Genomic DNA, 26,834 nt, shown 5'->3' with positions numbered 1-26,834 from the left:
TCCTCATTACGATCTTCTAATTATTCCAATGCTCTGGGATTTCATTGAGCAAGTCCCTGATGATGCATTAGATGAAAAGGGTTAAATAACCTGTGTTGATTCTGAGATTCCAGATCTATTTCAAGACCTTTAGCATACCATCAGCATTATCATGAATATTTAACTATACACTGCTGTGAAAATTATAAGGGGAAAACAATTAAAGAATTTTTATAAATTAATTCTGACCCATATTCATTTGCCCTAATAAATAAGGCTTCTTTAAGTATCACCATTATGAAAATGTATGATAAACTAAGGGTATGAGGTCATTTACTGTTTCTATTAAATTCAGTGGTTTTGAGACGTTCCCAATTTACTATTTTAATATAAATAAGATTGAAACTTGGCATTCAATTTTTGAACCCAGATGAGCATTTAAAAAAAATAATCTACAGGAAAGAATTTTTCATTTGTTCTGAGGTAAAAAAGTCAAATGTCAACCTTATTTTAAAATACACTTTTGTATTTGTAAAACAAACAAACAAAATGATCAGGCTAATAAAGGAGGGAGTATAATCTAGTGATTAGGCCAGGGAATGGTTAGGACTTGTAGGTTCTATTTCCAGCTCTGGCATTAACTCCTGTTGTGACCTTGAATGAGTCACTGAGAAACAGATTGTTAAAGGTATTTAGATGCCTAGCTAACTCCCCTTGATTTCAAAGGGCATTCGGAGCATAAATAGCTTTAGAAATCTATCCCTTAGGCCATATTTTTTAAAAAAAGTCTATTAATTTTGGATTTGTCAGTTTTTGTGTGGCCAATCCGAGACACCTACTGCATGATTTTCAGAAGTGCTACATATCCACAATCCCTACTGACTTCTACTGGAATAGTGGATGCGCAGTACCTCTCAAAGTAAAGCACCTAAAAACGGAGCGCCCCAGAATTAGTGGATACTTCTGAAAATGTTGCTTTAACCTCTGAGTACTTCAATTTACCTGTTTGTAAAACAGGTTAAATACTACTTACTTCACCACCATATGGCGGCATTGTGAGGCTTAAGTAATTAACGTTTGTAAAATGGTTTGAATTCATTGTATGGAAGCAGAGAAAATTACACCAGTGCACAATCTGGAGTAACGCCACTAAAATCAGTGGTATGACTGAGGACTGAATATGCCCCATCAAGTAAAAAATATTATTATAAACTTTGATTCAAAAGATATGATGCAACCACTTTTGTATAATTTCTTATGCCGCCATCAAAACAATACAAAATACAAAAAAAATGTATTTTGATAAAATCCTTAGAAATTCCATTGACTGTTTATCAAATCTGCATAACTGAAGGACCTGGAATGTGAATGGAAGTGAGCTGCATAAACTGAAATGTTTCCATTGATATCGTACCAGGTCAAAAGGAACTACAGACCAGATATGGTATGAAAGATATTCAAAATTATTTACAAATATAGATAACTTTTTACACAACTGTTAAAAAGAAAGGAAGAAAGAAAGAAATTACATAAACAATAACTTGAAGGGCCTGGCAAATCCATGCATCTCTCTCTCTCTCTCTCACACACACACAAACAGCACTTTTATGGTATGGGGTGTACAGCCTTAGGCTGACAAACATAAGAAATCCCAGTGGGGTGCTAAGTAACCATGGAAAAAAGGATAAAACACTATCAAACACTTTCAAAATAAAATAAATAAGTGTAAACATAATGGTTCAGTGTGGGGCTTTACGATTCAGAAGTGCTGTAGCTCAAATCCTATCCTGTCAATCAGGATGCAGTGTATCTGACTAATAATATTTTTTTCAAGTGTTGAGGGTATGCAATTCCGTTCAATAAGTCATTCATTCATTTCTCTAAACAAGGAAAGAAAAGTTATGTGATGTGCTAGAAGGAACAAAAACACCTTATCCTAAATTGGAGGGTCATTCAGTGTTTTTTGCTGGAAAACATTCATATCGGTGAGCCAAGTGTTTAAATTACTGTAACAGATGCCTGCGGATCAGGTGTCTTCAGCGGCAACGATTTTCTGCTCAGTTTTTATCAGTAATTGACAAGCATCTTCCCTTTGAGCCCCACCTCTCTCCCTCCTTTCTCTCTCCAAGTTCAGTGGAAATCAGTTCAAGCAAGCAAAGGGATCAACTAATGTAACAGCTTTTTTAAAAGGTGAAGTTTTCCATTTCAAAGGAGCCTCTAATCAATGATAGGGCACAAAAGGGAATGCACACATGTTTGTGTGTGTACAGCACAGCCTTTACAGAAGCTTTGGGGATCATGTTCCGCAAAATCAATATAACCTAGCTGGTTACAAATTTCATATCTGCTGCATGAAACAAACAGACATTTTATACAAGCTGGGTCACCTGGATTGTGTGTAGCATGCTAGAAGCCTCAATTTATAAGCAAACAGAAACAAAGCATGTTGCACATACACAATGCAAAAGTTATTAAAATACAAATCCCAAAATTATAGTTTAATTTTTTTTAAATATACCCACTAGATTCAGCCTCCACATGTGACGAGCCTTTTGTATGACAGCAGTGGGAAGAAACCCAGGCCAGCTCAACCTTGTATACACATTCTGGTTTCCTCATTGCTATTTACCAGTTTGATGTTTTAGTTTTGGCAGCTGCCTTCTCCCTTGTTTCAATTTTGATCCCTCCACCCCCTACTCCTGGGCACGTCAACCACAGAGGACTCCCTAATTCCCTTCTAGAAAGGTGATCAAGAGATTCACCTCCACAACAAAGTTAGAGCATCCCACTCACCCTTAGCATCATTAACCCATCCTCTGAGGCCTAATCACATATACACACTGCAAAAATACATTTTGATGGACAGTGCCACATGCTATGCCAAGACCCAATCATCCCAAGAAATGCACACATCTTTTGAGATGCTTGGTGCAATCCCACCATTTTATGACAGTCCATCATATGCAATACAGTGCATTAGTATTTCAGCAATTTTTAGGGTATAACTGAGGCCCTATGCTAACAATGATTGTATTTAATGGTGACCTGTAAAACAAACACGACAACTGAGTTAAGCACAGAATTATGTGCTAAATGTTTCCTGCTAATCAGGATCCCACAGAGGAAGCACATTTCAACACAGAAAAATTTGTCAACTAAACTTTTTTTCCTCTGTTGGAAGTCCTCTTAGTACTTCCTGGATATCCCAGAATGCATCACTGTGACCTCATTTATATCATGGGTTGCACTAGCTGCAAGTAGACTTCTAGAAATATTTGTGGCGTCATGGAATGGTACCTGGGATATCTTCAGTACCAAGATTATTGTAGTTGTGGGATTTAACACAATTTTGTGGTTATCTCAGTTTTCATGTCTGTTTTATAAAATTGTTAACACATTTCAACCATAGTGTGGAGAGTGCCTCTGGTTCCATAGTTATTTTGTGTTATAATCACTTTATGAAACTGTGATATATTATCCTCCTGAGGGGTTATATATAACAGAAATGTAATGGAAAAAAAACTTTGTCCACACTGGTGAGTGAATCTTTGTTAGCCAGCAACTGCCCTGTTTGAATGGGCTTGTTGCTAGCCAAGTTTCCACTACACTGTGAATAGGATCCAACACTTTTTGCAGGTAAGGGGTGGGGAGGTTGGGATCTTGAACCACTCAACCTAATCAGCTTGTTTCCCGCTCCTCCTCTTAAATGTAAAGGGATTTTACATTTCTTTCTAGAGTTAGGCTGTAGACCAGCCATGGCCTACATCCAAAGACATGGGATACATCAGAGTTTTGAGAACAGTGAAAAAACTATGGTCTATAAAACAGATAATATTTCTATTCTACCGAGATCAAATTTCAAGTTAGATATTTATAATTAAAGTTTATTTTATTTGGATTCTCAAGGACTTTAAGATGTTGTAGCAGAATTCTTTTACAATTATTGCTCTTTACAGTATTTAGAAAAAGTCTTGTGTCCAACTGTGCTTTGGCAAATCCCCCTATTCGCTTACTCCTCCCACAAGAGAATAAAGGACCCTGCACAGTCTATTTCAATGAAGGTTGTCATTATTTTCCTGAGAGAAACAAACTCACGGAAATTCCACCACGCTGATATGCTCCTGAGAACAAAAGGTACAACTGGCATAATCAAACACACAAAAAAATCTAACAAACCTCGATCTTGTGGCATTGGTGACTGGCTCAAGGCAGGATGGGAGCTGGATTCTGATTGGCTACCAGGAGGCTGAGGAGGCATCTGACTACCTGCAACACACAGAGAGAAAATTTTAAAAATAGACTTTCCATTAATGGTGTAATATGCAAAACCAAACCCTGCAGCATTTTTTTCAACCACTGAACCTCAAAGAAAGTACCAATTGTATACATTAAAGAGACAGCTCAACAGGTCTAGTTTTTTTCACAACTTTTTTTTTGGTAACCCAAGGAGGAAGTGTGCATAAACATATTTCGCAACAGGCATGCCGAAATGTTCAATTTTGTATTGAGCGAGTTTCCAACCTGACTGACATGATCCAATTTACAGCTGCAAATCTCCCGACACATATTTCTGTTAGAGAGTTTAACAAAATCCAAGTCTGCTGAACAATAGGGCTCATCCTGCCGAGTTTAAACTGGCCTCCAGCCAGGCAGACATGGACTGCTGCCAACAATATAACCAATGAAAAATTCAGTCAATACAGAAATGACTAACAATTTTTTAAAAAGCCTTTCAATGAATTGGTGGACTTAATACATCTGAATGTCCAAGTGTGATGCAGGAGAAAAAAAACCCAAAACGTACGCGCATGCTGTAAAAATGAGGTGTATGTGAGATCAGACAGAGACGGGGTACTTATTATTCAAAGGAAAGGCAAACATTTACTCTTACGAAAAAGTAGCATGCTATCTTTCATGTACACACAGAGCAGATATGATCCAATTTTAAGTTCATGTTAAAAAAACCCTCATAACCAGTAAACTGCACAGATCACCATTTATCTACCCTACAAGGATAAAGAGCACAGACAATACTGTCAAAATTTTCACCTGTGGTTCCAACGAGTCCAGATTTTCAAACCCACGAGGCTTAGGACACTAGATCTTTCCCCTTCAATTCTAATACATAGCAAAGTAGTTGCTTACTGTACTGATAAACAACACTAGTGAGCCACTTCCCTGTGATGCTTCTCAGTCCTCAACACAGTGCTAAGTGTGTAGGATCAAGCAGCAACTCTTGTGCTGCTATACAATACAATCAAATTGCCACAGCCTAAGGAGAAAGGAGAACAAGTCTCAGGTGTGCCCTGGGACTTTCATTCACTGCTTATTTTGTGATGTGGCTGCTCTTGACAGCCAAAGCAGCTGAAGAACCAGTTCAGATTAAACAATAAAAATATATTTTAGGTTTTCAGACACTGCAGTGATGAGTGTGGTATAGACAGTAGTAGAAAGATATAAACTCCTCCTCATCAAAATGAACAGATTATTCTCAGTCTGTCTGCCTTTTAAAAAAAAGAAGGAGAATAAAAACGGGGTGAAATAGATTTGTGAATGCAGAGCGCCATTTTCTATTGCTTAGCTACCACCCTTTTTTTCTACTGGTTGAGGCGAAAATCCTGTGGTTATTTCTGTAGCCATAAGTGTTGGCCCAAAGAGTGCCAGTAAGGGTTGTTCCCTCTGTAGATCCAAATGTCATGGGCAAACTGCAGAATACAAGTGAAGTGCTACATATTCTTTCTCCTCCATCTGCAATGTGTCAGAGAAACTAGCCACTGTTACACCAGCTGATTTGAAAAGATACATTAGATTTATATGCAACACAAAGAAAGGTAAACTGTAATTTTTAAAGTAAAATATACAAGTTGCCTAGATATTTGGATGGGAAGTATCTGCACTAAAACTCATAGTACTCATAAGTACTATGATGGGATGTGACAACTGCCTCATTTCCACACTTCACAAGAGTATGCAAATGCAAGTCTAGAGGCAGAGTTCTTTCTTCAAAAGACCAAACATGGCACTACTATGAAATATTCAGTGCCTGGGGGCCTTGGATACACAGTCCATTTAGGAAGTCTAAAGCATATGAGAACAAAATACTGACTTATTTTTTTATGTCACTCAGGAAAGGACTCTAGCAAGACAGTAAGTGCCTACATTATAATGAACACTTCTGCATGACAGAATGGATTCAGTGACTCAAGACTGTAAATAAACAGTAATTCCATGTTAACACAGGGCACAACCACTTATACTGTGTATGCCTGAGGCACTGCTATCAGACAGAATATTTCAAGTAAACCTAAAACATGCTTTATCAAAACCATCTATGACTTTATAAGTTACTAAAAGAGGCAGAGGTACTGCTGGTTGCACTGTACAGCCCCAAGATGGGAACTCTTTTAGAGGCAGGGATAGAAATTCCTTTGGGAGCTGCTAAAAATCAAATAGGAGATCTATGCAGTGTAGTTTATTTTGCATCCATTTTCCATGAGCTTGTAAAATCTTTCTAACTCTAATTTTTAAGACCGATAATAATGTTAATTGTCAAGCAAGAATCTTATCTTGCATGTACAGTCATGCAAGCACAGCACTGTTGAAAACAAACTTTAGAACTGAGCGTATGTGTGTAATGCACTACAGAAATCAATTTAATCTGCATCTTCTAGAAATGTGAAGTCAGGAGTTTCCCAAATAAAACAATTGGCACCTGTAATCATTTGCACAAGTATTTATTTATTTGCAAAGGGGGTACTTTGGGAATATCCCCCTTAATTAATAAAAGCATTAGAACAAAATTTGGTTATGTCACAAGAGAATAAACAATAAGCAGATTAACACTGATTCCTGAAGAAAGATTAGTTTAACTGGTGCTGTAGTGGATTATTCACATGTTGAAAATCAACAGACTACAAACTTATATGTTAGACCAAAAGCAACAAAAGGAGGAGAATGCTAAGATTGCTATTTTACCCTTAAAGGTAACCTGCAAGGGAAAGGTGTTTGTGCTTTTTTTTTTTTTTAATGATATATAAAGATGACCTGCAAGTTTGTTTCATTCTTTAAAAAGATTTATTCTTTTTTCTTTCTTTCTTTCATCATTATTTTTATTATTAGTTGTGTCATGGGTGCACCTAAGCCCCAATCATGGATGAGGACCCTATAATGCCAAACACCGCACAAACAGAACAAAAAGATGATCCCTGCTGCAAAGACTTTACAATCTAAATACTTAGGAAGTAAAATATAATTAATTGAGAAGAGAATTGATTTGTATTGAAATGGGTTAAAACTCTGGAGGTTTTGGTTTATTTAATAAAACATTTTATTACATATTATTATTTAACTAAAACATTAGGCAGAAAAATTTCATTAGCCTGAATCGGCAATGTACGATGCATGGGCGAATGCTGCACTTAACAGGGTTCTGTACAGTCACAGCAGTTCACCTATGTGTTGCAGGATCGGGGCCTTTGTTAAGAATTCAAGAACTCCAAACCTTCAATTTAAAGCTTACAAAACTCCCACTGTGCATTTTTGAGATGCCAAAAAGTTCTTCAGCACAGCGAGGGAAGACCAGACATTCCAAATATTTCTAAGGTAGAAGAAAAAGTAACTGCTATTAAAATAACCTACCAACCAATCCACTCTTTCAGGTCTTCAGACAATACATCAAAAAGAATCAAGAAAGAGCACAAAACTTCCCTCCCCACTCCTTTTTAGAAACTACTTTTAATACTATGTTAACAGATTTTTCTATTTAATTTTTGAAAGAAAGTTGTAAAGAATGCAAACACATGTTTTCATATATTACCATAGCTATTTGAAAGAAAAGAACATTTCTGCATGACTATTGTGTCCTTTTGATCCAATGCAATACAGATGGAACTTTTAAGAGAGCTGACCTTTTCCCATGGTTTTGTGTAGCACTGTTACTACATTGATGAGATATTCCATCTGCCAGAATTTATGCAGGGTAAACACTACTGCATATGTTGCACAGTATTTTTATTATGCAAAATCACAGCAAATAGAGTAACGTGTGTTAAAATAATAGACAATGACATGCCATTCTATTTCGGTAGATTTAGTATAGTCGCATGTAAATCTTGGTAGCAGGAGTGCCATTCAAATCAGTAGCATTGTGTACTAGCCAGGCTGTATTATACATAGTGTGGAATGCAGTGCCTATAAAAATCTTTATGAAACTACTAGTGCGTACACAATGGAAGCTTTTAAAGCTTAGATAACTATCTTTTCAAATGTGTTGTTAAAATACCAAAAGTGGGAGCCCACATGATGTCATAATTGCCTACCAGACTGTATTATTTTTACAAAAAAAAATGTACAATTAGAGAAAAAGAGAAAGCATTTTAAATGGTTAATAATATAATGACAGACATTAAAAATAAATTCAAATATTTTGTATGAAAGTTTGAAAACCTGTGTTTGAAACAAAAGCAGAAAGGGTTAAACTGTATCTTTCAGAGAGCTGGGTTGAACAGAGTTGGGACATACTGAAAAAGTACTAAAGAGAAGATTGTATCAAGATGGAAGCCATTAAATCTGCAGTTAACAAAGGCGTGTAAATTCCTTGGAGCCAACATACAGCAAGAAAGAGAAGGCCTTTGAACTCATACAGGGGAGGAAGCATTATGGGGAACTAGCACCCAAACCTACCCTGTGCCACACACATTCTGTGAGATGCTGAGTGCCCTGAATGCCTACTGATATAATGGGAATGGAGGATGATCGGTACCTGCAGGAGGTATTCAATTTCCCAAAGGATTGTGCCCTTTGGAACCAATTCAGCAAAGCATTTGAATGCTACTTGTTTAAAGTTGAGCATGTGCTTAAGTGCTTTGCTAAACGGACTGCTTTCCTGAACAGGGGCTGTAGTGATGTAATTTTAAATTAGCCCTCTGAGGTAGTGGAAGAGAGCTGCAAATGGACTTGACCTCAGAGAGAAAGATGTAGTCTAAGGGCAACATAAAGGAAGCTTTGATGTGTGGTTTGTACTCACTCTCTCTGTTTCCAGATCCCATGCTCACCCAAAGAAAAGGGCTATTTTCTCCCTTTATCTATTCTATCCTTTGTAACTAAGCTTCCTGCCATGCTAACAAAATTTGTAAACTATTTTCCTTTATACACTTTCGATAAAATCCATTGTAAATAAATACCTGAAAGGTTATTCATAATCTACACTGGCTGAATTGTTTAAGGGAAGTCACTTGGCATATTTAGAAGGCAAGTTGCCAGAATGTGCCCAGGTTGAATTTGTTTGCTCCTCATTAGCTGGTGCACAACAAGCCAAGGAATTTGCATTACCTTGCATACACAGCTGATAAAGGTTTCTAGCAGTATCATAAGGACGAGTGTACAAAAGATATGGTATTTTGGTCAAGTGGGGAGGAATCTATGGCTAGCATATTTTTTTTTATAATGTATAACAATCCTCTTTTCTATAAACAAAACCAAAACCATACCGAATAAAAACAACAATTAAGAAAATCTGAATCTTGACTAAGAACTCTCTTCCCACATTCAGAGGTGAAAAAATTAACATTTTTACCCTTTAAAATGCATTTTTATAATGGAAATATTAGCTATAGTTACAGCAGTGACTGCAATATTATCACTTATTTTCCACATCTCAGACCTTTGCTCCTGACACCAGCATTCACCCTGTCTGACTCCACCGGGAAGAGAGCAAACAACACTGGTTGAATGTTTTGTGACACAGATCCTGCACTATGAACTTATCCACATACATGAATGCACAAGATCAGTACTTGTGCCCTTCCTTTAATTTCACCACGAAGTGCAAGTTGACAACTACTCCCAGCAGTCATTCACTGATCACTTTGGCCAGGTTGAATTTAGAATAAAGCCAGGGCCCTCACACCTCTTGATGTTTTACCTCAAGGTTAACTATCACTCTGAGGCCCAGACTGACATCTGGCTAATATGTGCTGCTCTAACTATGCAAAGAAACAGTAAACTCAGTTTACCTGGCTATTTAAGCCAGGTTTATAGCTATTTTGAGCTACAGGAGCAATACAAAGCAGACAGAGTATCAATGGATCTGGCCCTGAATCTCCCACATTAGCCCTTTAAACACTGTATCATCCTTCAAAGCCACGTTTCTCTAAGATATATTAATAACGCTCACAAATCACATAAAAACACGTAACTAGTCAGAATTCTTTTCTATTCATAACAATGTATAGTCCTTAGATTGTAAGAGATTCGTGTCTTTTTTCATGTCTTCACAGCGTCCAGAATAATGGGGCCCTGATCCTGACTGGGGTCTCTGAGTGCTACCGTAAACACTACATCATGTTACAAAAAAACCAAGCCAAACAAACCCCACACACCTCAAAGAAACACACACACTCCTGTATTTAAATAATATCCTTTAGGTGTAAAAAGTCAAGTGCTCAAAAGATAAGAAATATCAGAATTAAGATTGCCTGCATAACCTTAATTCTGCCCCCCCCTGTCCATATGCATTATCTGACACATTCCCTAATTCGTGAGCATATGCTATTTGTTCCACAGGACTGGGCTATCTCCCAGTGAGGGATTGAGGGGGGGCAGGGAAGGAGAGCCTGGGTAGGGTAGGGCTCCTGCTGTCCCATTTATCCCTGCCTCCCAGGTGTGCACAGTTCTTTTGCATGAGCCCCAGTCACCCAGGGCTAACAGTCAGAACTCTGTGCATCATTCAGTGCACAGAATGGATGGCGCTCAATGAATGAGGCAGCTATTTAATATTTCTTTTTTTATCCTCCACCGTTCAGTGTGTGGCCCCGAGGTCTGATTTACTGCATATTATCTAAATGCTGCCTTGCCTATGGAATTATTAAATGCCTCATGGGACTTTTCTATGGTGCTCATCACTTCAATGGGTGCCTGAAACTTGGGTATGCCATATTAGAGATACAGGTTCAATCTATTCCCCGCTTATGTAACTCTCAGTGGAGTATGAAGGCTTGCTTAATACTAAAGGTCTGAAAAGGGCAAAGAATTGTTAACGCCTCTTAGCAGAAATAGGGAGTCTAAGCACTCAGGCATGCCAGTGCAGCAGATGTTCCCTTAGGTCAGAGTGTATGTCCATGGGGGGAAAGCAGCAGTAGAAGGATCCATTTTGTCTGTGTCCCATCCAGAGGTCCTGCTCTTGATGTGGACTGCTGAAGTGAGGTACCACAGCAATGCATGGCTCAGGGAATTTTGAGAGTTTTTGGCAGCAGCCCCAAAGCAAACTGAGCTATGTGAAATACAGATAGTCAATGGCAATTTTCAACAGTTTACAACTTGGTCAGATCTGAATGGATTTTCATGAGGCCACTCAAAGGCACCTTTCTGCTCAGGGACTATGCTGCTGCCACATTTCAAAGTCCTGCTGCAAATCATGGAGGTACCAGAGAAATTCAAAAGCAGGTCACAAGAATATTTTTATAACAGAAAGCATTAGTTAACCTAAAGCTAGGAATCCCTGCCTCTCCCCCTATAGCACCTAATTGAGATTTGTAATTTCACTTTAGGTACAGAGAAATTTCATTTTGAGGGTCTATTTCCTTCCACTTCTACCTTTGCTCATTTAATGCATAATCTCCATTAAACTGGGGAGCTATCACAGCACGAGATATTTCTGCTGGAGGCCAATCCAGAATCATACAGCTCAGGATAGCAACCAGTTAAGCGTTTTCTAATCCTTGCATTCAGAACTGGTGGCTGGGGGAGGGAGAAGCAGGAACTGAACTGAGCACTGGAGCTCATATTTCTCTCACCAGGCCAAATTAATAAAAACAAAACCTGATTTCTCCTTCTTGGTTTCTTATTCTTCCTCCTCCTCAATGTTTTTCCTCTTTCTAGCATCTTTTTTGTTTGTTTGTCCAGGAAGCTTAATATTTGGCTGCCTTCTGAAGAAATGGACATAGTGACAGATGAAAGACTGTATTCATCATATAACTCAGAATAGGAGGGAAAATCGACTGCTGCGCATTTAAGATTCTAACAACCTTGCAATTTTGTATAGTCGTTTTCCCCCCCACCCGTTCTTTTGAAGAAATCTGCTTTTATTCTGTTAATAACTAACCAGAGTTGCAGCAGCATGGATCCGATTAGCAGTTCTTATGGTACAAAGGGGAGGGGGAAAAAGACAGGCTGTTAAACAGGGTTGCCAATTTGTCCACCTGGGTCCCCAGGAGAAAGATTAGATGAGGCACTTGCTCCCTTTTTTCCCTCTCAAGCACTACTCCATACTAGATAGGCCTTTTCAAAGCCAAGCCACTGACTTTTTTTTTTTTTTTTTTTTTTTTTAAAGTTCCATTTCAGCTTCCCCAGCAAAAAAACTCACTTCAGAAGTTTTTCTCTCGATGCCCCAAAAACATCCAACGCAACTGTGCAAACTTGGGGAGGGGAGGGGAGGAGATTTTACATTATTATTACTGTATTTGCTAAATTATATTTTCCTAAATTAATATAACATACAAGAGCCAAAATAATGCATAATGAACAGGCAGCTCACAGATGATACAGCAAAAACTATGTACACATCTGTTCAATGTATGAGCCAAATCCTGAAGTCCTTTCTGCAGTTCTTACTCTGTCCTTTTTTGCCTGTGATTTCAGTGAGATTTGCATGAGTACAGACAGAATCAAAGCAGAGAAAGGGCTAGTCCTGTGGGAATACTTAATACATTACTTCACATCTTTGTTAATGTAGTATACTGTGTTCCAGCTAGTGAAAACAAATGTGTTTTTAATTGCTTTATATATTTCAATTAACAAAATTTTTAATTTGTAATTGATCCAAGTTGTAAGTAATTGAATGCTTTCAACAAAAGATAGGGAAGTAGTCTTGCCTCCTTTTATTATGTTCAAATTCTCTGTTTTCTAAAATGAAACCTCCCCCTTCATACGCCTAAAAGATAAAACATTAAGAATTTAATTTAGGAAGTTAACACAAGTTCTAAGGGAAGATATTTTGATTATTAATGATTATTCTTTATAGAGAGTTTATAACTTTTGAGGAGAGTTTTTCCTCTAACCTAGTCTAACTTGAGCCTACTGTATTTAAGAGCTTGAAAAGCACTATCTATCTATGAGATAAGAGCTCGGTACACATTCGTAAGACTTGCTTCCCAATAAAAACTGACCTACGTCACAATTTTAGGATAATAAAAGGCATATGCTGGTAGCTCACCTATAATCTTTGAAAGTTATCTTCGATGTGAAAATGATGTGGGACACCAAAGACAGGGCAAAAAAATGTTCTTAGACCACCACTGCCCCCACTACATTTCTTCTTGCAGCACCTGTCTACACTTGGGAATAGTTCTAAATCAACAGTTGCCAACAAATGGTGCTGACGCCTAAGTATAGATAAAGACTATCCAGGACATGTTCTTGTCTACACTTGGGGGTCAGCACTCATGGCCAGTAATAATTGAAGTGGCATCATTTGCTAAATTTAAGCTATTTCCACCAGATATTCATTCTTCCCCATTCTTTCTCACCATCTCTCCTTTTTCTCAACTCTTTCACATTCTGGCAAGCAGGTGGAAATTGGAACAGTGCTGATCTGTGGCATTGAAGCAGTTTACCTGTGATGCTTGCTGTTCCGTGCTCTACTCTAACTGTTCAACTTCCACGGCCTATAGTTAATATATATTTGATAGAAAAAAGGTAGGTCCAATCATTAATCCCACCCCAGCCCTATGAGGAACAAGCTCCACCGTAACAGTGTTTACTGTGACTAACATGAGCATCTTATCATAATACACACTTGAGTTCAATAGGAAAAAGGGAAGTGCTCAGGAAGGGGAAATAAATCTAGGCAATGAGGAATAAATAAAAGCATCAGAAGGCAAAGCAGGTTCCAAACTGAATTTTATGAATCTGACTTTCCTTGAGAGAGGACCTATCATGCCATATTTAAACCTGCCCAACAATGGGAAATCCAAAAGACTAGTGCTGGAGCCTAGCAATTCTTCATGTATTTTTAATCAACTTAAAACTTTCATCAATTTAGTAGCTTATGCAAGGTCACACACAGAACATTCAGCCATATGCCTTTAATGTAGTTTGCAAATACGAACTTCTATGTCAGTTTCTGTTTGGAAGGGGACGTCTCAACATTAGCAACCCCTGGTTATAGCATTTATAAACATGCAGATGTGGATTATTAAAGATTAATGCATTTTGGGATTGGTGTCGGCATTCCGTTTGTCTCATGCCGAAACCAATTCTGTTCTTCATTAGTCAACGACAGCCCACATCACCCTGTTGTGCAAGAGAAATCAAAGGTGCAAATGTGAATTGAGAATAAGTGATGAAACTGATTACTAAGAAACTTAACTGCTGTAATCAATCAACACATCACAATAATTTGAGTTATCTGGGGATGGGGAAATGAACATAAAAACTCACCACCAGAGTGGGTTTTTTGTCTGCTTGGTTTTTAAAAACCATGTCTGATATCTGAGTTCCATATCTGACTATGGAACAGAACTGCTCCCTACACATAATTGTAAAGCAACATCTCAGCCCACACAAATTTTGTTACAAAGAAGAACAAGATATTTCTTGTTTTAAATTCATTTCTCAAAAACACTAGCCATGACTGAAATTGGAGGAGTGTGAGCATAGTGGAAACAATTTCTTTGCTGGACATATCCCATTTTATTATCTGGCCTAAATTTAACTCATCAAGGCTTCCATGCCTTTGTTCTGATTCCTTGCTCTAAGTGCGGACACACAACACCTTCCTGAAGTTGATACTGATGCTAATCACAGAGCAGTCCCAGACTGGATCATTTCAAGGAGTAGTAGTAACAACGATATCCAGCCTACATGGAAACTAAGAGCAATGACAGTCCACTCCACTCCACTCCAGAAAACAAAATACGCCTTGCACTAGTTTCATGGCAAGCTTTATCAACGTAGTATGTTCAATTACCAACAACAAAAATTAATTGATAAAGTGGGAGTGGACTGACTGACTTTCCCTGTAAACCCATCAATCATTATTCAATAATGCAAAGCACAAGGGAGGGGAAGAAAACCTTTCCATTTATGAGAGCATCCACACCTATCTTTTATTGTAGCAATACATGAAATGGAAGGGAAAGAATCTAAATTTAGTCACATAAGACTATTAAACAAAAATTTAAAAATTCAATTTCCCATATAGTAAGCACAGGCACTATAATATGTTCCTTGGTGAAGGCATGAATGAGTTGGAAGCATCACATAATCCAGGAACACAATTAGGAAATCTAAAATTAGAAGCGAACTATACTTGCCCAGTGGTCAACATCAGCATGCAATGCATAGCCGCAAGACATGACAATAATGACTTTCATATATTTGGTAGCTTCAGTAGGTATATCTGAACTTTTTATCTGAACCAAAATGCATGTACCATATACTTATTCAGAGACTTTAAATGGGTTTCCGTGTATGTTAAGCAACAGAGAAAATGTTTAAAAAAAAGCAGGAAGAGAGACTGGTTTAAGTAATTATTTCTTCTGGTTAGATGGTTGTTCTTTTGTTTTCAACTTAATTTAGTGAAGCTGAAAAGAACCAGACTGACAGCCCTGGAAACTGAAGCCCTCTCTCTTCAACGAAGCCCAACATGGGCTGTAGCAGTGTAAGTTTCCCCAATGCTTCTTTCTTGACACTGTGCCTCGACTAAGTTCTGGAGAAACCACCTCCAGAGATGAGGATAGTTCCTTGACTTCTCTGATGAAAGTGCAAACAGGGTGCCAGGTCTGATCGAGTTTTTTGTGACATTGACACCTGCCCCAAAGAACTGAACTGAGACTTCCAATTCATTTTACACAGGCTAAACTGTCTTCAGACAGTAATTTATAATCACTACTGAACTTATTTTTAACAGGTAACGTAAGAACATAAGAATGGCCATACTGGGTCAGACCAATGGTCCACCTAGCCCAGTATCCTGTCTTCTGACAGTGGCTAACAGGTTAAATACTCTAAATAATAGAATCAGTCCCTAGAGCTATAGTACCTACAACTTGCTATTCTTTCTCCCCTTCTCAAAAGAAGATGGACTGCAGTATAAAGTTTTAAATGCTGTTAAGAATCATTGGAGAAGGGATTTAAAACTATTGCTATGTGGAACATTCAAATATTTCATTTGTAAGGGAAATCCACAGCCTTGCAAGCACTGTAGGTTTGTAAAACTGCTGAATAGATGTTTTGTGCACTGCTAGTGATTAAAAACATGGCAATGTCAATGGCATTTTGTGTTTTGGTTTTTTTCTGGTCTGCTTGCCAATAAACAGCATGCATCTTCCTTGCAACAAGCTGTTGCAGGAGCTTTGCCTCCGGAGACGCCAAGAGGGAAATATTGATGGATGTGTTAAAATGTCCTTTTTAAAGGGAAATAATCCCCTATGTTGTCTTGCAATGGCATTAATAGGCACCTGTAAATTTACTGCAAAAAATGAGAGTTCACAAATTCACCTCATATGGTAATCATCTCTCTGAAATAATTTTGCTGAAACAATAAATGCTTTAATACACCAATAACAGTGGGTAGTAAAGCAAGTTATTTTCCCCCTAAAGTAAGGACCACAGAGTTTGGCTCATTGTGGAAGGAAGTCTGCGATTTTCCAAAGTGTAGTTTAAAATAAAACTTTTCCAATTAATTTGGCTTAGTCTAGTCATGCTTCTAGAAATACTTTATCACAGGCTTTAATTTTTGCTGGACATGAAAGAGACTACCATTCCTGCTCTGATTCCTCACTCTGAAACCTCATGTTAGCCCATGATAAACTAACCCTTACTCCCTTTTTCCTTGCTCCACTACTGAACCCTTCTAATTTGCTCACATACTAACTAGTTTGTATACCAAATTTGGAGGCTGGTTAACTCTCATGAACTCTGCCTAGACACTAAAGGGTTAAGATTTCCAACCACAATGGTTCCCAGACACCCCACCACCCTTCCCTCCTTCATGCCTCCAGCCATATCACCCTGTATTGTAATTCTGTCAGGTCTTACAAATTAAGTATGCTTGGGCCTACTCAGTACATGTATGGAAGACCTCCAGGTAAAAACCCAGCTGCTGCATGAAGTGGTTTGATTACACAGTGGGAAATACCCATTTCCTTGAACTAGTGCACTGTGTGGGTGGAAGAATGGCCATTCAGCTGGGATGTAATACTGAGATGCTGACCACCTGTGATCATTAAAGAGTTTTCAAAGTGGATTAAGATAAACCAGAACAAGGCAGTCTTATTCTGGAATAAGAGTGTACACATGGCATTATTCAGGAATAGCTACTCCTGAATAACTCCATGTGTAGATAAGTAACTAGTGGAGACAAGGCACTATGACTTTTAACATGAAATAACTAGGCAAGGCCAACACTACATCTCTCGATAAAAACCAACAAACACCACCTCTTTTTGCAATGAAGACCTAGCTTAGGAGGGTTACATGTAATGTCCCAATCAGGTATCATTATTTATATACAAATACCCATTCTTCTATCTTAAAGAAAAAATATACTCAGCATCTGGATCTAGACCCAGTGTAAATGGGCTAATTTGCCACAGTTAAAAATAAAATATATTGGAAAAAATGCTGAGAAGTAAAATGAAAACACCCAACAATGTGAAAAGCCACTGTTTTCCCTCAGGGCTTATCTATATGGACACCAGATGAGCAGAAAGCCTGGGTATAACAGCTGTAGGTGAAAGTGCACTACAGAACTGTTAGTGTGCGGTAGCAGGATCCACACGGCCACTTAGTGTGTGGCAAGCTGCTGTGTTGTAGATTTACACCACAGCTTGCCGTGCACTAAATGTCTGTGTGGTCAAGCCCTGAGATATTTCTAAACACAACATCCACAATGTATGAAGAATTACTGTAAAAAATGTGTGTCTAAAGGAGTAAACCTCTTTGCAGAGGGTTTTAAAAATAACATGTTAGTTATCTCATGAAATCTGCTAGACACTAAAGAGTTAAGAGCTTCCTGGCCTATCAACAATCTCCTGGGGTATTCTTGCCCTTCTTAATATTTAAACACTGTTGCTGCTTACACCGCAGAGAAGAAAAAGCTGATGAAAGCCTTTGGCCAATGAAATAAAAATTTGAAGAACCCCCCCCCCAAACTGTTTAGCTTATTTACATTTTTGCTTTGTTAGTACACTGACACCGCTGGCGCAGAAGGCAAGAAAAGTGAAATTAACATCCACTAAATCTTCTGGCAACGGCAGCACATTTTGATGATGTGCTGTGTCAGCTTCCGCTACTGGGTTAGGGTTGAATTCGGTACAGTACAAGACCACAGTGCAGGGCATCACATTTCATGTTTTTTAAAAAATAAGTGATATAATTCTGGAAAAGCTACAAAATAAAGGTAACTTTATTTCTGGTTGAATAAAATAATGGCCTATACCACAAAAATAAAAAAAATTAAACAGCATCTTAAATTTGCCTGTTTTTAATCATTAAAGAGCAAAAAATGGGCTCTGTAACATAAGTGTGACTGAGAAAGAAGTGATGTAGGTTTGGGAAAAATGTGCACTTTTGATTTAAAAAAATCCAAGTTTATTTTTCCAAGCTCAATGGTTAATCTCCCGGCTATATTCTAATAGTATGGATGGAAACAAAGCCTGCAGATGTGTGCACCACTTACCACAGGAAATATCCATCCACCTTTTCAAAGAGTACAGAAAATAAATGCCCACTGATTTACGGATGTGCCAATGTCAGGGCTGTCTATGCCAGTCCATTCCCATGAAATTCATAATGTGTGACAGAAAGCAATATGGGATGGCAAATTTGCAGGAGGGTGAAGAAACAGTTTAAACAGGCAATGGGCAAGAAATCAGCCATTTGGGAGGTTTAATAATGGGCTGTTTGTTTGTTTGCCCTTTTGATGTTTCATTAGTTGTTGATTTTATTTCAACAAAGGAGGGATGGGGGAAAGGAAGCTTCTCTTCCAGCAAACCTTGGGAAAGCAACACCTTTCTTTTAATGGCCTTCCTAGCAAGACCCCCCTGCAACAGTTTGGCTTTCACCGTCACAGCTATCAGCAACACAACAGCTGCTCTTTTTACAATGACTTGCTGGAGAGAGAATGATTGAAAAAGCCAATCTATGTCACACGGAGAGGCTGTAGCAAGACATGGCAGGAGGTAATAGGAGGGAAGTGAGGTCAGAACAAACAAGGGTAGGGTGAGGAAGGAGTGGAAAATAACAACAAAAAGAAAATATTAAAGGAAGAGAGAGGGCAGACTGAAGAATATTTGTTTAAAAATACACTGCAGCCTGAGCCTCACGGGTCACAGAAATGCATACAAGCTCCCTATAATTTTTTTCCTAGGCATCATGACAGTAATTTGGCTGAATGGAAGATATTAGCAACTGGCAATGGTACACACAGACATAAATTCCAGGTGGGGTGAAAAGGGAAGATGACAAGAACCGTCTTATTTATATGGCTTGAAACGTTTAGCAGCTCTTAGCCAGAGGACTAAACAACGCCCACCACATGCCCACAATCTACTGGAAAAGCAGAGAGGACTTGGATTTCTACCAGGGTCCTATCCCTGAACTCTAGTTAGGGCATCCATCTTTCATAGCAACTTTTGCTTAGAAGATGTCTGATAAATCAAACCCTACAACCAGCTATTCCCCTTGACTGCCGGAAAAGCAAAGCATCTGTCTTCTCCTGACTCCCAGCCTCCAATCCATTATTCAATTAATATTATTAGTGGTGGGTGCCTACTGCTCTATTTCTTTCAGCCTCCGGGAAGCTGCAAAAGTAGTGAGTAGGTGGATGTCTTCATTACTCTATACTTGGCTGCTTCTCAATGCTTTCCCAAGTAGCAGAAGACTGAAAGAGTCAATATTCCAGTCAATTTCTCTGCTACTTAAGGCTTCTGAATAGCAGTCTTGTTAATTTCATTCTGTAGCTGCTGCTTGGGAAAGGTATGAACAGCAGCAAAGGCACTCAGTTGTCTGTAAATTCAGGAAGACAGCAACTACACTAGTTCATATCTGAAAGTTCATCTTCTACCAAAAGAGTTAGAAAAAGTTGGTTTTGGAGGCTGCTTAACCAAGAAGGAAATCTGGAGTAGCCGGTCTTGTTTTGTGTCATTTCTAAAAATGCTACCTTGGAAAGATGGCACTTCCAGGAATGGCAAATCATTCTATTGAAGAGGACTGCTGATGTTCAAAATCATGTCCACCTCTTGGTCAATAATTAATTAGACAGACAAAACACTGATTTATTTACCTGGACATAACTGTTTGGAGGTACACCAAATATAATGAGCTGACTCCTCACACGTTCATGTTGGGTTTGTTCAAACAAACTGGGGCTTCCTGCAAGGCCATTTGATTTGGGCCATCATTGCAATGCACGAGATTCAGTGTATGACCGCAGCCTACCTCTACTATGCTAGACAGGTGGGGACCAATTTAAAAATGCGTCTAGAAATAATGCATATAATTTTTCTTCTGGGCAGTATAAGGTATCTTCATAAATGTCTTAGTCTGCATGAACCAGCTTGTGCCACATGTCAAGTGGCACTGAAGAATGAATGGTAAACATTCCCCTATCATCATTTTAACTCTTACTGGTGGGATTGGACCCTGGTGACTTCTCATCCTGCGCAGCTGCAGGGTTGAAAATACTATCTTTACCAGTTTGCACTGATGCCACAAACTATCCATTCATAATACAGTTTACGGATTAATTTTTCCCTTTGGGCTTATGGTACTGTATAACTCCAGGGACCAAAGACAACAAAAACCCATGTGCAGAACGAAAAAGGGCCCCATAATAATTCAAAGAAGTGTGAGACTTTTGATAGATGGACCCATGGATTGGCCAAAGCTAAAAGCTCTGAACTGCACTTCTCTGAAGTTCAGAGTGTTTGGACCAAAGGTTTTGATTGGTCCATTATAATGAGAGATACTAAGCACAAATTTTAGATCTAGATGAGAACATTCTAAGAATCTGGAGGTCAGGGTATTTCAGCTGAAGTTTTGGTTTGAACCCATCTCTCCTAAGTGTGTATTTTAACAGCAAAAGGCCATGCAAATACAAGATTTCCATAAAATGAATTAATTTTAAATACCCAAGCCACAGAAGTAATTATTTTTAAAATTACATAAATAATCATCTTTTTATTCATTTTAATTTTTTTAAAACAAATTTACCTGGAATACTTGCAGGAGAAATTGGACCAGATCTCGATTGGTTGCTTCCAACAGGAGAGCCTACAGGGGAAGGCGATGGACCCCCTGGGATGCTGGAGAGATGTGGGGAGGCATGAGGGGAGAAAGGTGACTGTGCAGGATTACTCTGCTCCCCCTGGCTGCTTGTAGAACCTGATGCACTAACTGCTGAACTCAGTGTTGCTTCAGTTCCAGTGGGCAGGTCATCAATAGAGCCAGATAAATCCTGAGAGAGAAGAAGAAAAAATAGAGTAGCAGTAAGAACACATACTTAAGGTACAGCACCTGGAAGCTACAAGGGAGGTGAGGAACGATCTTCTCTTGGACAGGCGCCATTATTATTTTTAGAAGTTATCATGTAGAAGGATGATGACAGGCCCCGATCGCTGGTCTCATTAAAGACCCAATTGTGCTTTTTGCAATAGTAAGGAAGTTTGCTCTGGTTCTGTTGGTTATATTCCAATTTGTTTAACTACATTCTAGCAATCTAAAATCCCCCTCTAGTTTTAGCTGGATACACCATTCTTCACTTGTTTTCCTAAAATACTATACACTGTTGCTGTATATTGTTAAACAGCTGCTGTGTTTCATTTCAGATATGGCTGCATTTCCATTTGTGTACAAAGTTTTCCATATATAGTCAAACCTTGCTTATCTGAATGCTTGTTAACTAAAACTTTCAATCATCTGAAGGCTGGGTATGTCCCCAAAAGATTTAGATTCTTAGATTCCAAGGCCAGAAGGGACCACTGTGATCATGTAGTCTGACCTCCTGTATAACACAGGCCACAGAACTTCCCCAGATTAATTTCTATAGTGTATTGTATAGAAAAACATGTAATCTTGATTTCAAAATGGCCAGCAATGCAGACTTCACCATGACCCTTGGTAATTTGTTCCAATGATTAATTATTTCACCATTAAAAATGTATGCTTTTATTTTACACTGGATTTATCTAGCTTCAGCTTGCAGCCACTTGATCATGTTATACCATTCTCTACTTGATTGAAGAGCCCATTGTTAAATATTTGTTCCCCAGGTAGGCACTTAGACTGTAATAAAGTCACCCTTAATATTCTCTTTGTTAAGTTAAATAGATTGAGCTCCATGAGTCTATCACTATAGGCATGTTTTCCAATCCTTTTATCATTCCTGTGGCTCTTCTCTGAACCCTTTTCAGTTTATCAACATTATTCTTGAATTGTGGACACCAGAACTGGACACAATATACTAGCAGAGGTCGGACCAATGCCAAAATAACCTTCTGCTCCTACTCAAGATTTCCCTGTTTATGCATCCAAGGATCACATTAGCCCTTTCGGCCACACAGCTTCACACTGAAAGCCCAGCCACCACGACCCCCAAATTTTTTTCAGAGTCACTGCTTTCCAATCCTGTAAGTATGGCCTATGTTCTTTGCTCCTAAACACATACATTTATATTTGGTCATATTAAAACACATATTGTTTACTTGTGCTCAGCTTACTAAGTGATCCAAATCACTCTGTATCAGTGACCTGTCGTCTTCATTATTTACTACTCTGTCAATTTTTGTGTCATCTGCAAACTTTATCAGTGATGATGTTATGTTTTCCTTCAGGTCATTCATAAAAATGTTAAATACCATATGACCAAAAACCAATCGCTGTAGGACCCCATTAGAAACACATATGCTTGATGATGATTCCCTGTTTACAATTACTTTTGAGACCTATCAGCTATCCATCTTTTAATCCGTTTAATTTGTTTCATGTTAATTTTATATCATTCTAATTTTTTCATCAAATGTTATGCAGTACCATGTCAACTTACAGAAGTCTAAGTATATTGCATCAACACTACCACCTTTATCAATCAAATTTATAATCTCATCAGAAAAAGGTATCTCGTTTGACAGGATCCATATTCTATAAACCCATGTTGATTGGCATTATTTGGATTACCTTCCCTTAAGTCTTTATTAATTAAGTTCCGTACAGTCACTCCATTATCTGGCCTGGGATCAATGTCAGATTGACAGGTTTATAATTACTTGCATTATCCTGTTTACACTTATTAAATATTGGCACAATATTAGCTTTCTTCAAGTCTTCTGGAACTTTCCCACTGTTCTAATATCAAGCAAGCTCCTCAGCCTGCTCTTTTAGAACTCTTGGAGGCAAGTTATCTGGTCCTGCTGATTTTAAAATGTCTAACTTTAGTAGCTGCTGCTTAATATTCTCCTGAGAGACTAGTGGAATGCAAAGAGTATTATCATATAATATGAATTCATCATCTTCCCCCCACCAAATAGAGAACTGAAATATTTATTGACCATTTCTGCCTTTTCTGCATTACTATTGATAATTCTATCATTTCCATCTAGTAATGGAACAAAATCACAGTTATGATTCTTTTTGTTTCTAATATTCTTAAAAAACTCTTTTGTTCTAGTCTGAATTCTGCTCGCCCTAGATTTCTTCTTGTGTCCTTTTGCTTCCCTTATACATTTTCTAAGGTTTTAGCTTCTGATTTATATTTACTGCTGTCAACTTCCCCCTTCTTCTATTTACACACACACACACACACACACACACACACACACACACACACACACACACCTTATATATATATATAAAAACTTTTTGCAGCTGTCTTTACTTCCCCCTTTTAACCAGGTCAGTTTTTTAACCAATACAGCCTTCTCCCTCAATTGTGGTTTCTAGTAAAGTGTTTGTAAACAATTCCCAATTATCTTTAACATTTTTCTGATTAAATTCTTCCTCCAGGCTGATATGGCTCATAAATGTATTCAGCTCTATGAAACTGGCCCTTTTACAGCAGCAGGCATATATTACTGGTCTGGACTTCGCTCTGTTTGCACATTATAAATGTGATCAAGTCATGATCACTTTTACTTAAGCTACCAATTTAACCAAGGAGTTACTTGGTTCTAGTTATTTGTTAAATGTTTAGTTATTTGGTAAATATAAAATAACTAAAAATGTTGCAACAAAGCAGAGGCATATTCCATAATTTTTCAGTGGAAGTGGGAGATCACAAAAGTCCAGTAACCTTCTGTTGGAGGAAGCCCTTATGTAAACATTCACACTTAACAGACACTGAGAAAACCCAGATATTGCAAAATAATGTGAATTTTTACACAATGACAAATACTATAAGGTTATGAGGTACATGTTAGGAGGCAAGCTGATACTATTAGCTAAGTAAGGTGGAAATAAAAGAGATCACTCGTTCACACATAAAATAGGTCAAGTGTATATCATCTCATGACCTCAAAGTCTTCAACAGATCAAATAATTGGGAGGACCGAGCATTTCCCCATTTAGTTCTAATTTTGTTCACTTTACTCATGAGTAATAACACTGAAGCCAACATGATTAGTCACATGATTAAGATGTGCTCTGTTGATGTTGAGGAAGGGACAAATGATTAATCTATAAACATCAGCCAAATTTTTAATAAGGAAGAACAACTCAACAATATTTTTGTTGAAATTACCACACTGTGGAGCAGAATACAAAGGAGTATCCTTAAAAGTAACAACTTTGCCATCATCTACTTGCCCTCTTACAAAAGACTCACCCCCCTAAAAAAATAGCATTTTTTTAAAACTATAATTCACTTCCAAGTTGTAAGAGCTTAAGTACAAAATAAGCATCTTAAACACTCAATCAGTACAAAAAACATCCAAGATGCTGGACTTGATCTTCCTGGCATATAATGAAGACTACTGTCTGTGCCTGATCCTCCATTTTTGCTCCAAATTAGCTCCCAACATGAAATTTTGTCAACTTTCTTTCCAAATTCTAATAAGGACAACTTTGCACCAGTGATATTCATGCTTCTTCCTGTGAGCACAAAATTGTAGGTGTAATTCATTGTGCATTTTAAAATCGGAATCCAGTTTGATAATCTGATCCTGTATGTCAACTCTAAACTGATTTTATAGTTGCAATCCCGAACCCCTAAACACAGCGGTGTAATAGTGTAATGGGCAATAAACTGTTTTTGTTTTGTCTGCTCTAAAAACTATTAATGTCTGTACAATGTATAAGTAAGTAATGAATGTATTTCATATAGTATGGAGTAATTATAGATATTTTTAAACAGGAGTATATTTGACAAACAGGTAAGTAATTACTGCTTTTCCATGTATAATATAGTGTACCCTTAAACAGAAAGCAAATGATTACTGTCGTAATGTGTAACAAATGTAGCAGAAACTGCTGATAAAACAAATGCTGCTGAAAAGTATATAATAAAAACTGAAAACAGAATCTAGCAGAATAGAGGCAGTTCACAATTAATACTGATCCTGTGTACCCAAGGGATACAAGATATATACATACACAACTCTGTATTTAGAGTGGCCATTCTGCTCAGACAACAGCTCAGACTTGATAACATTTTTTGGACTGAAGATCACTTGTTTCATGAAGCCAAATGGAGTTTGGCAAAAAAAAAAAAAAAAAAGGTATTACTCGGGTAATACTGTGCATGATAAAATGTTCTGTAGTTCAGGGATCAAGGCAAAACTCGAGAATTCACCATAATATCACCATTTATCTTTGGCTTGCTGAGTGTGCATGTGTAGGGGGAAGAAGGCGGAGGACACGAGTGAAGTTCATTTTTTCCATCAGGTCGCATTACGACTTCTCATTCTGTTAATCCCCCATGGGGGAGGAGGGAGTGACAAGTCCCAGGCATTTCCTCAAGTGCATGCCTTCAAGGGATTTCCTCACAAACCTGATTCAGCTCATTCATAAAAGCAAAGGGGGATCACGTGATGCCACTTTGCTTAAAGAGCTAAACTATGTCCAAAAAGAGAGAGAGCGCATGCGCAAACAGACAGGCTTCAATTGCACGGCACACTACTTCAGCCTGGCCTGTCTGACCCCCAACTCCAGAAAACCATTGATTCACACCCACTGAACAAACAGCACATGCACACCTCACAATTCATTTAGCCACACTGTCAGGGATGTTATCATAGCAACAATGCGTGTCTTGCCAAGCAAGAAAACAGATAAATATGTAAGCTTTCTCAAAAGAGTGAATAGACTTAAATTATTCACAGGGCTGTCCAGGATACAGTGGGCAAAGAGGGAACACAAGTCAACCAACCGTACTTCATTAATTTGCCATGGAGTTGCCTGTGATTTGTTTCTTTTGATTAGATGATTGCTTTTTAAAGAAATATACACATAATATATATACCTTGTGACTTTCCTCTTCTCCCCCAAATTACATGCAAGAGTAGGTGCAGCCTTGTTACAAATAAAAAAGGTACTTGAGGAAATTACATAAAGAAGAGAATGCATGCAGTATGCAAACAGAGCAGAGGTCATCGTCTTGTTCTCATGTCAGCAGCATTTCAAATGCTTGCTGTTCCTCCAACTAACAGAACAGTAATGAAGTAATATGTAATTTCCACATTACAGGCATTTATATACACATTATGTGCACACATACATTTTTATATGTCAATTATATAAATACACACGCACACATACACACACACTTAACTTATCCATATGCAAATCTATTTTAAAACCTTCTAATAAGAGAAGTACCACAGTGGTTTAAGCACGCCTAGTTAACAAAGAAGCTCTGTAACTAA

General features: G+C 38.0%; 1 protein-coding gene across 11 annotated transcripts in view; it reads right to left on the bottom strand.

Moving 5' to 3' along the window:
- The window catches only part of ARID1B (AT-rich interaction domain 1B), a 388,366-nt gene that overhangs the window by 106,209 nt on the left and 255,323 nt on the right, over nucleotides 1–26,834 (bottom strand). For all 11 annotated transcript variants that reach the window (XM_067542455.1, XM_067542458.1, XM_067542461.1 and 8 more), the window contains 2 exons: nucleotides 21,193–21,436; nucleotides 4,156–4,245 (listed from right to left, as the gene is read on the bottom strand). In XM_067542455.1, coding sequence (XP_067398556.1) covers nucleotides 4,156–4,245; nucleotides 21,193–21,436 — 334 coding nt within the window. The remainder of the gene's footprint in view (nucleotides 1–4,155; nucleotides 4,246–21,192; nucleotides 21,437–26,834) is intronic.

This window comes from Emydura macquarii, unplaced genomic scaffold, assembly GCF_026122565.2.
Source record: "Emydura macquarii macquarii isolate MOO-44397 ecotype Brisbane River unplaced genomic scaffold, CSIRO-AGI_Emac_v2 contig_705, whole genome shotgun sequence".
Lineage (NCBI taxonomy): Eukaryota > Metazoa > Chordata > Testudines > Chelidae > Emydura > Emydura macquarii.
This window is presented reverse-complemented; position numbering and strand designations above follow the sequence as displayed.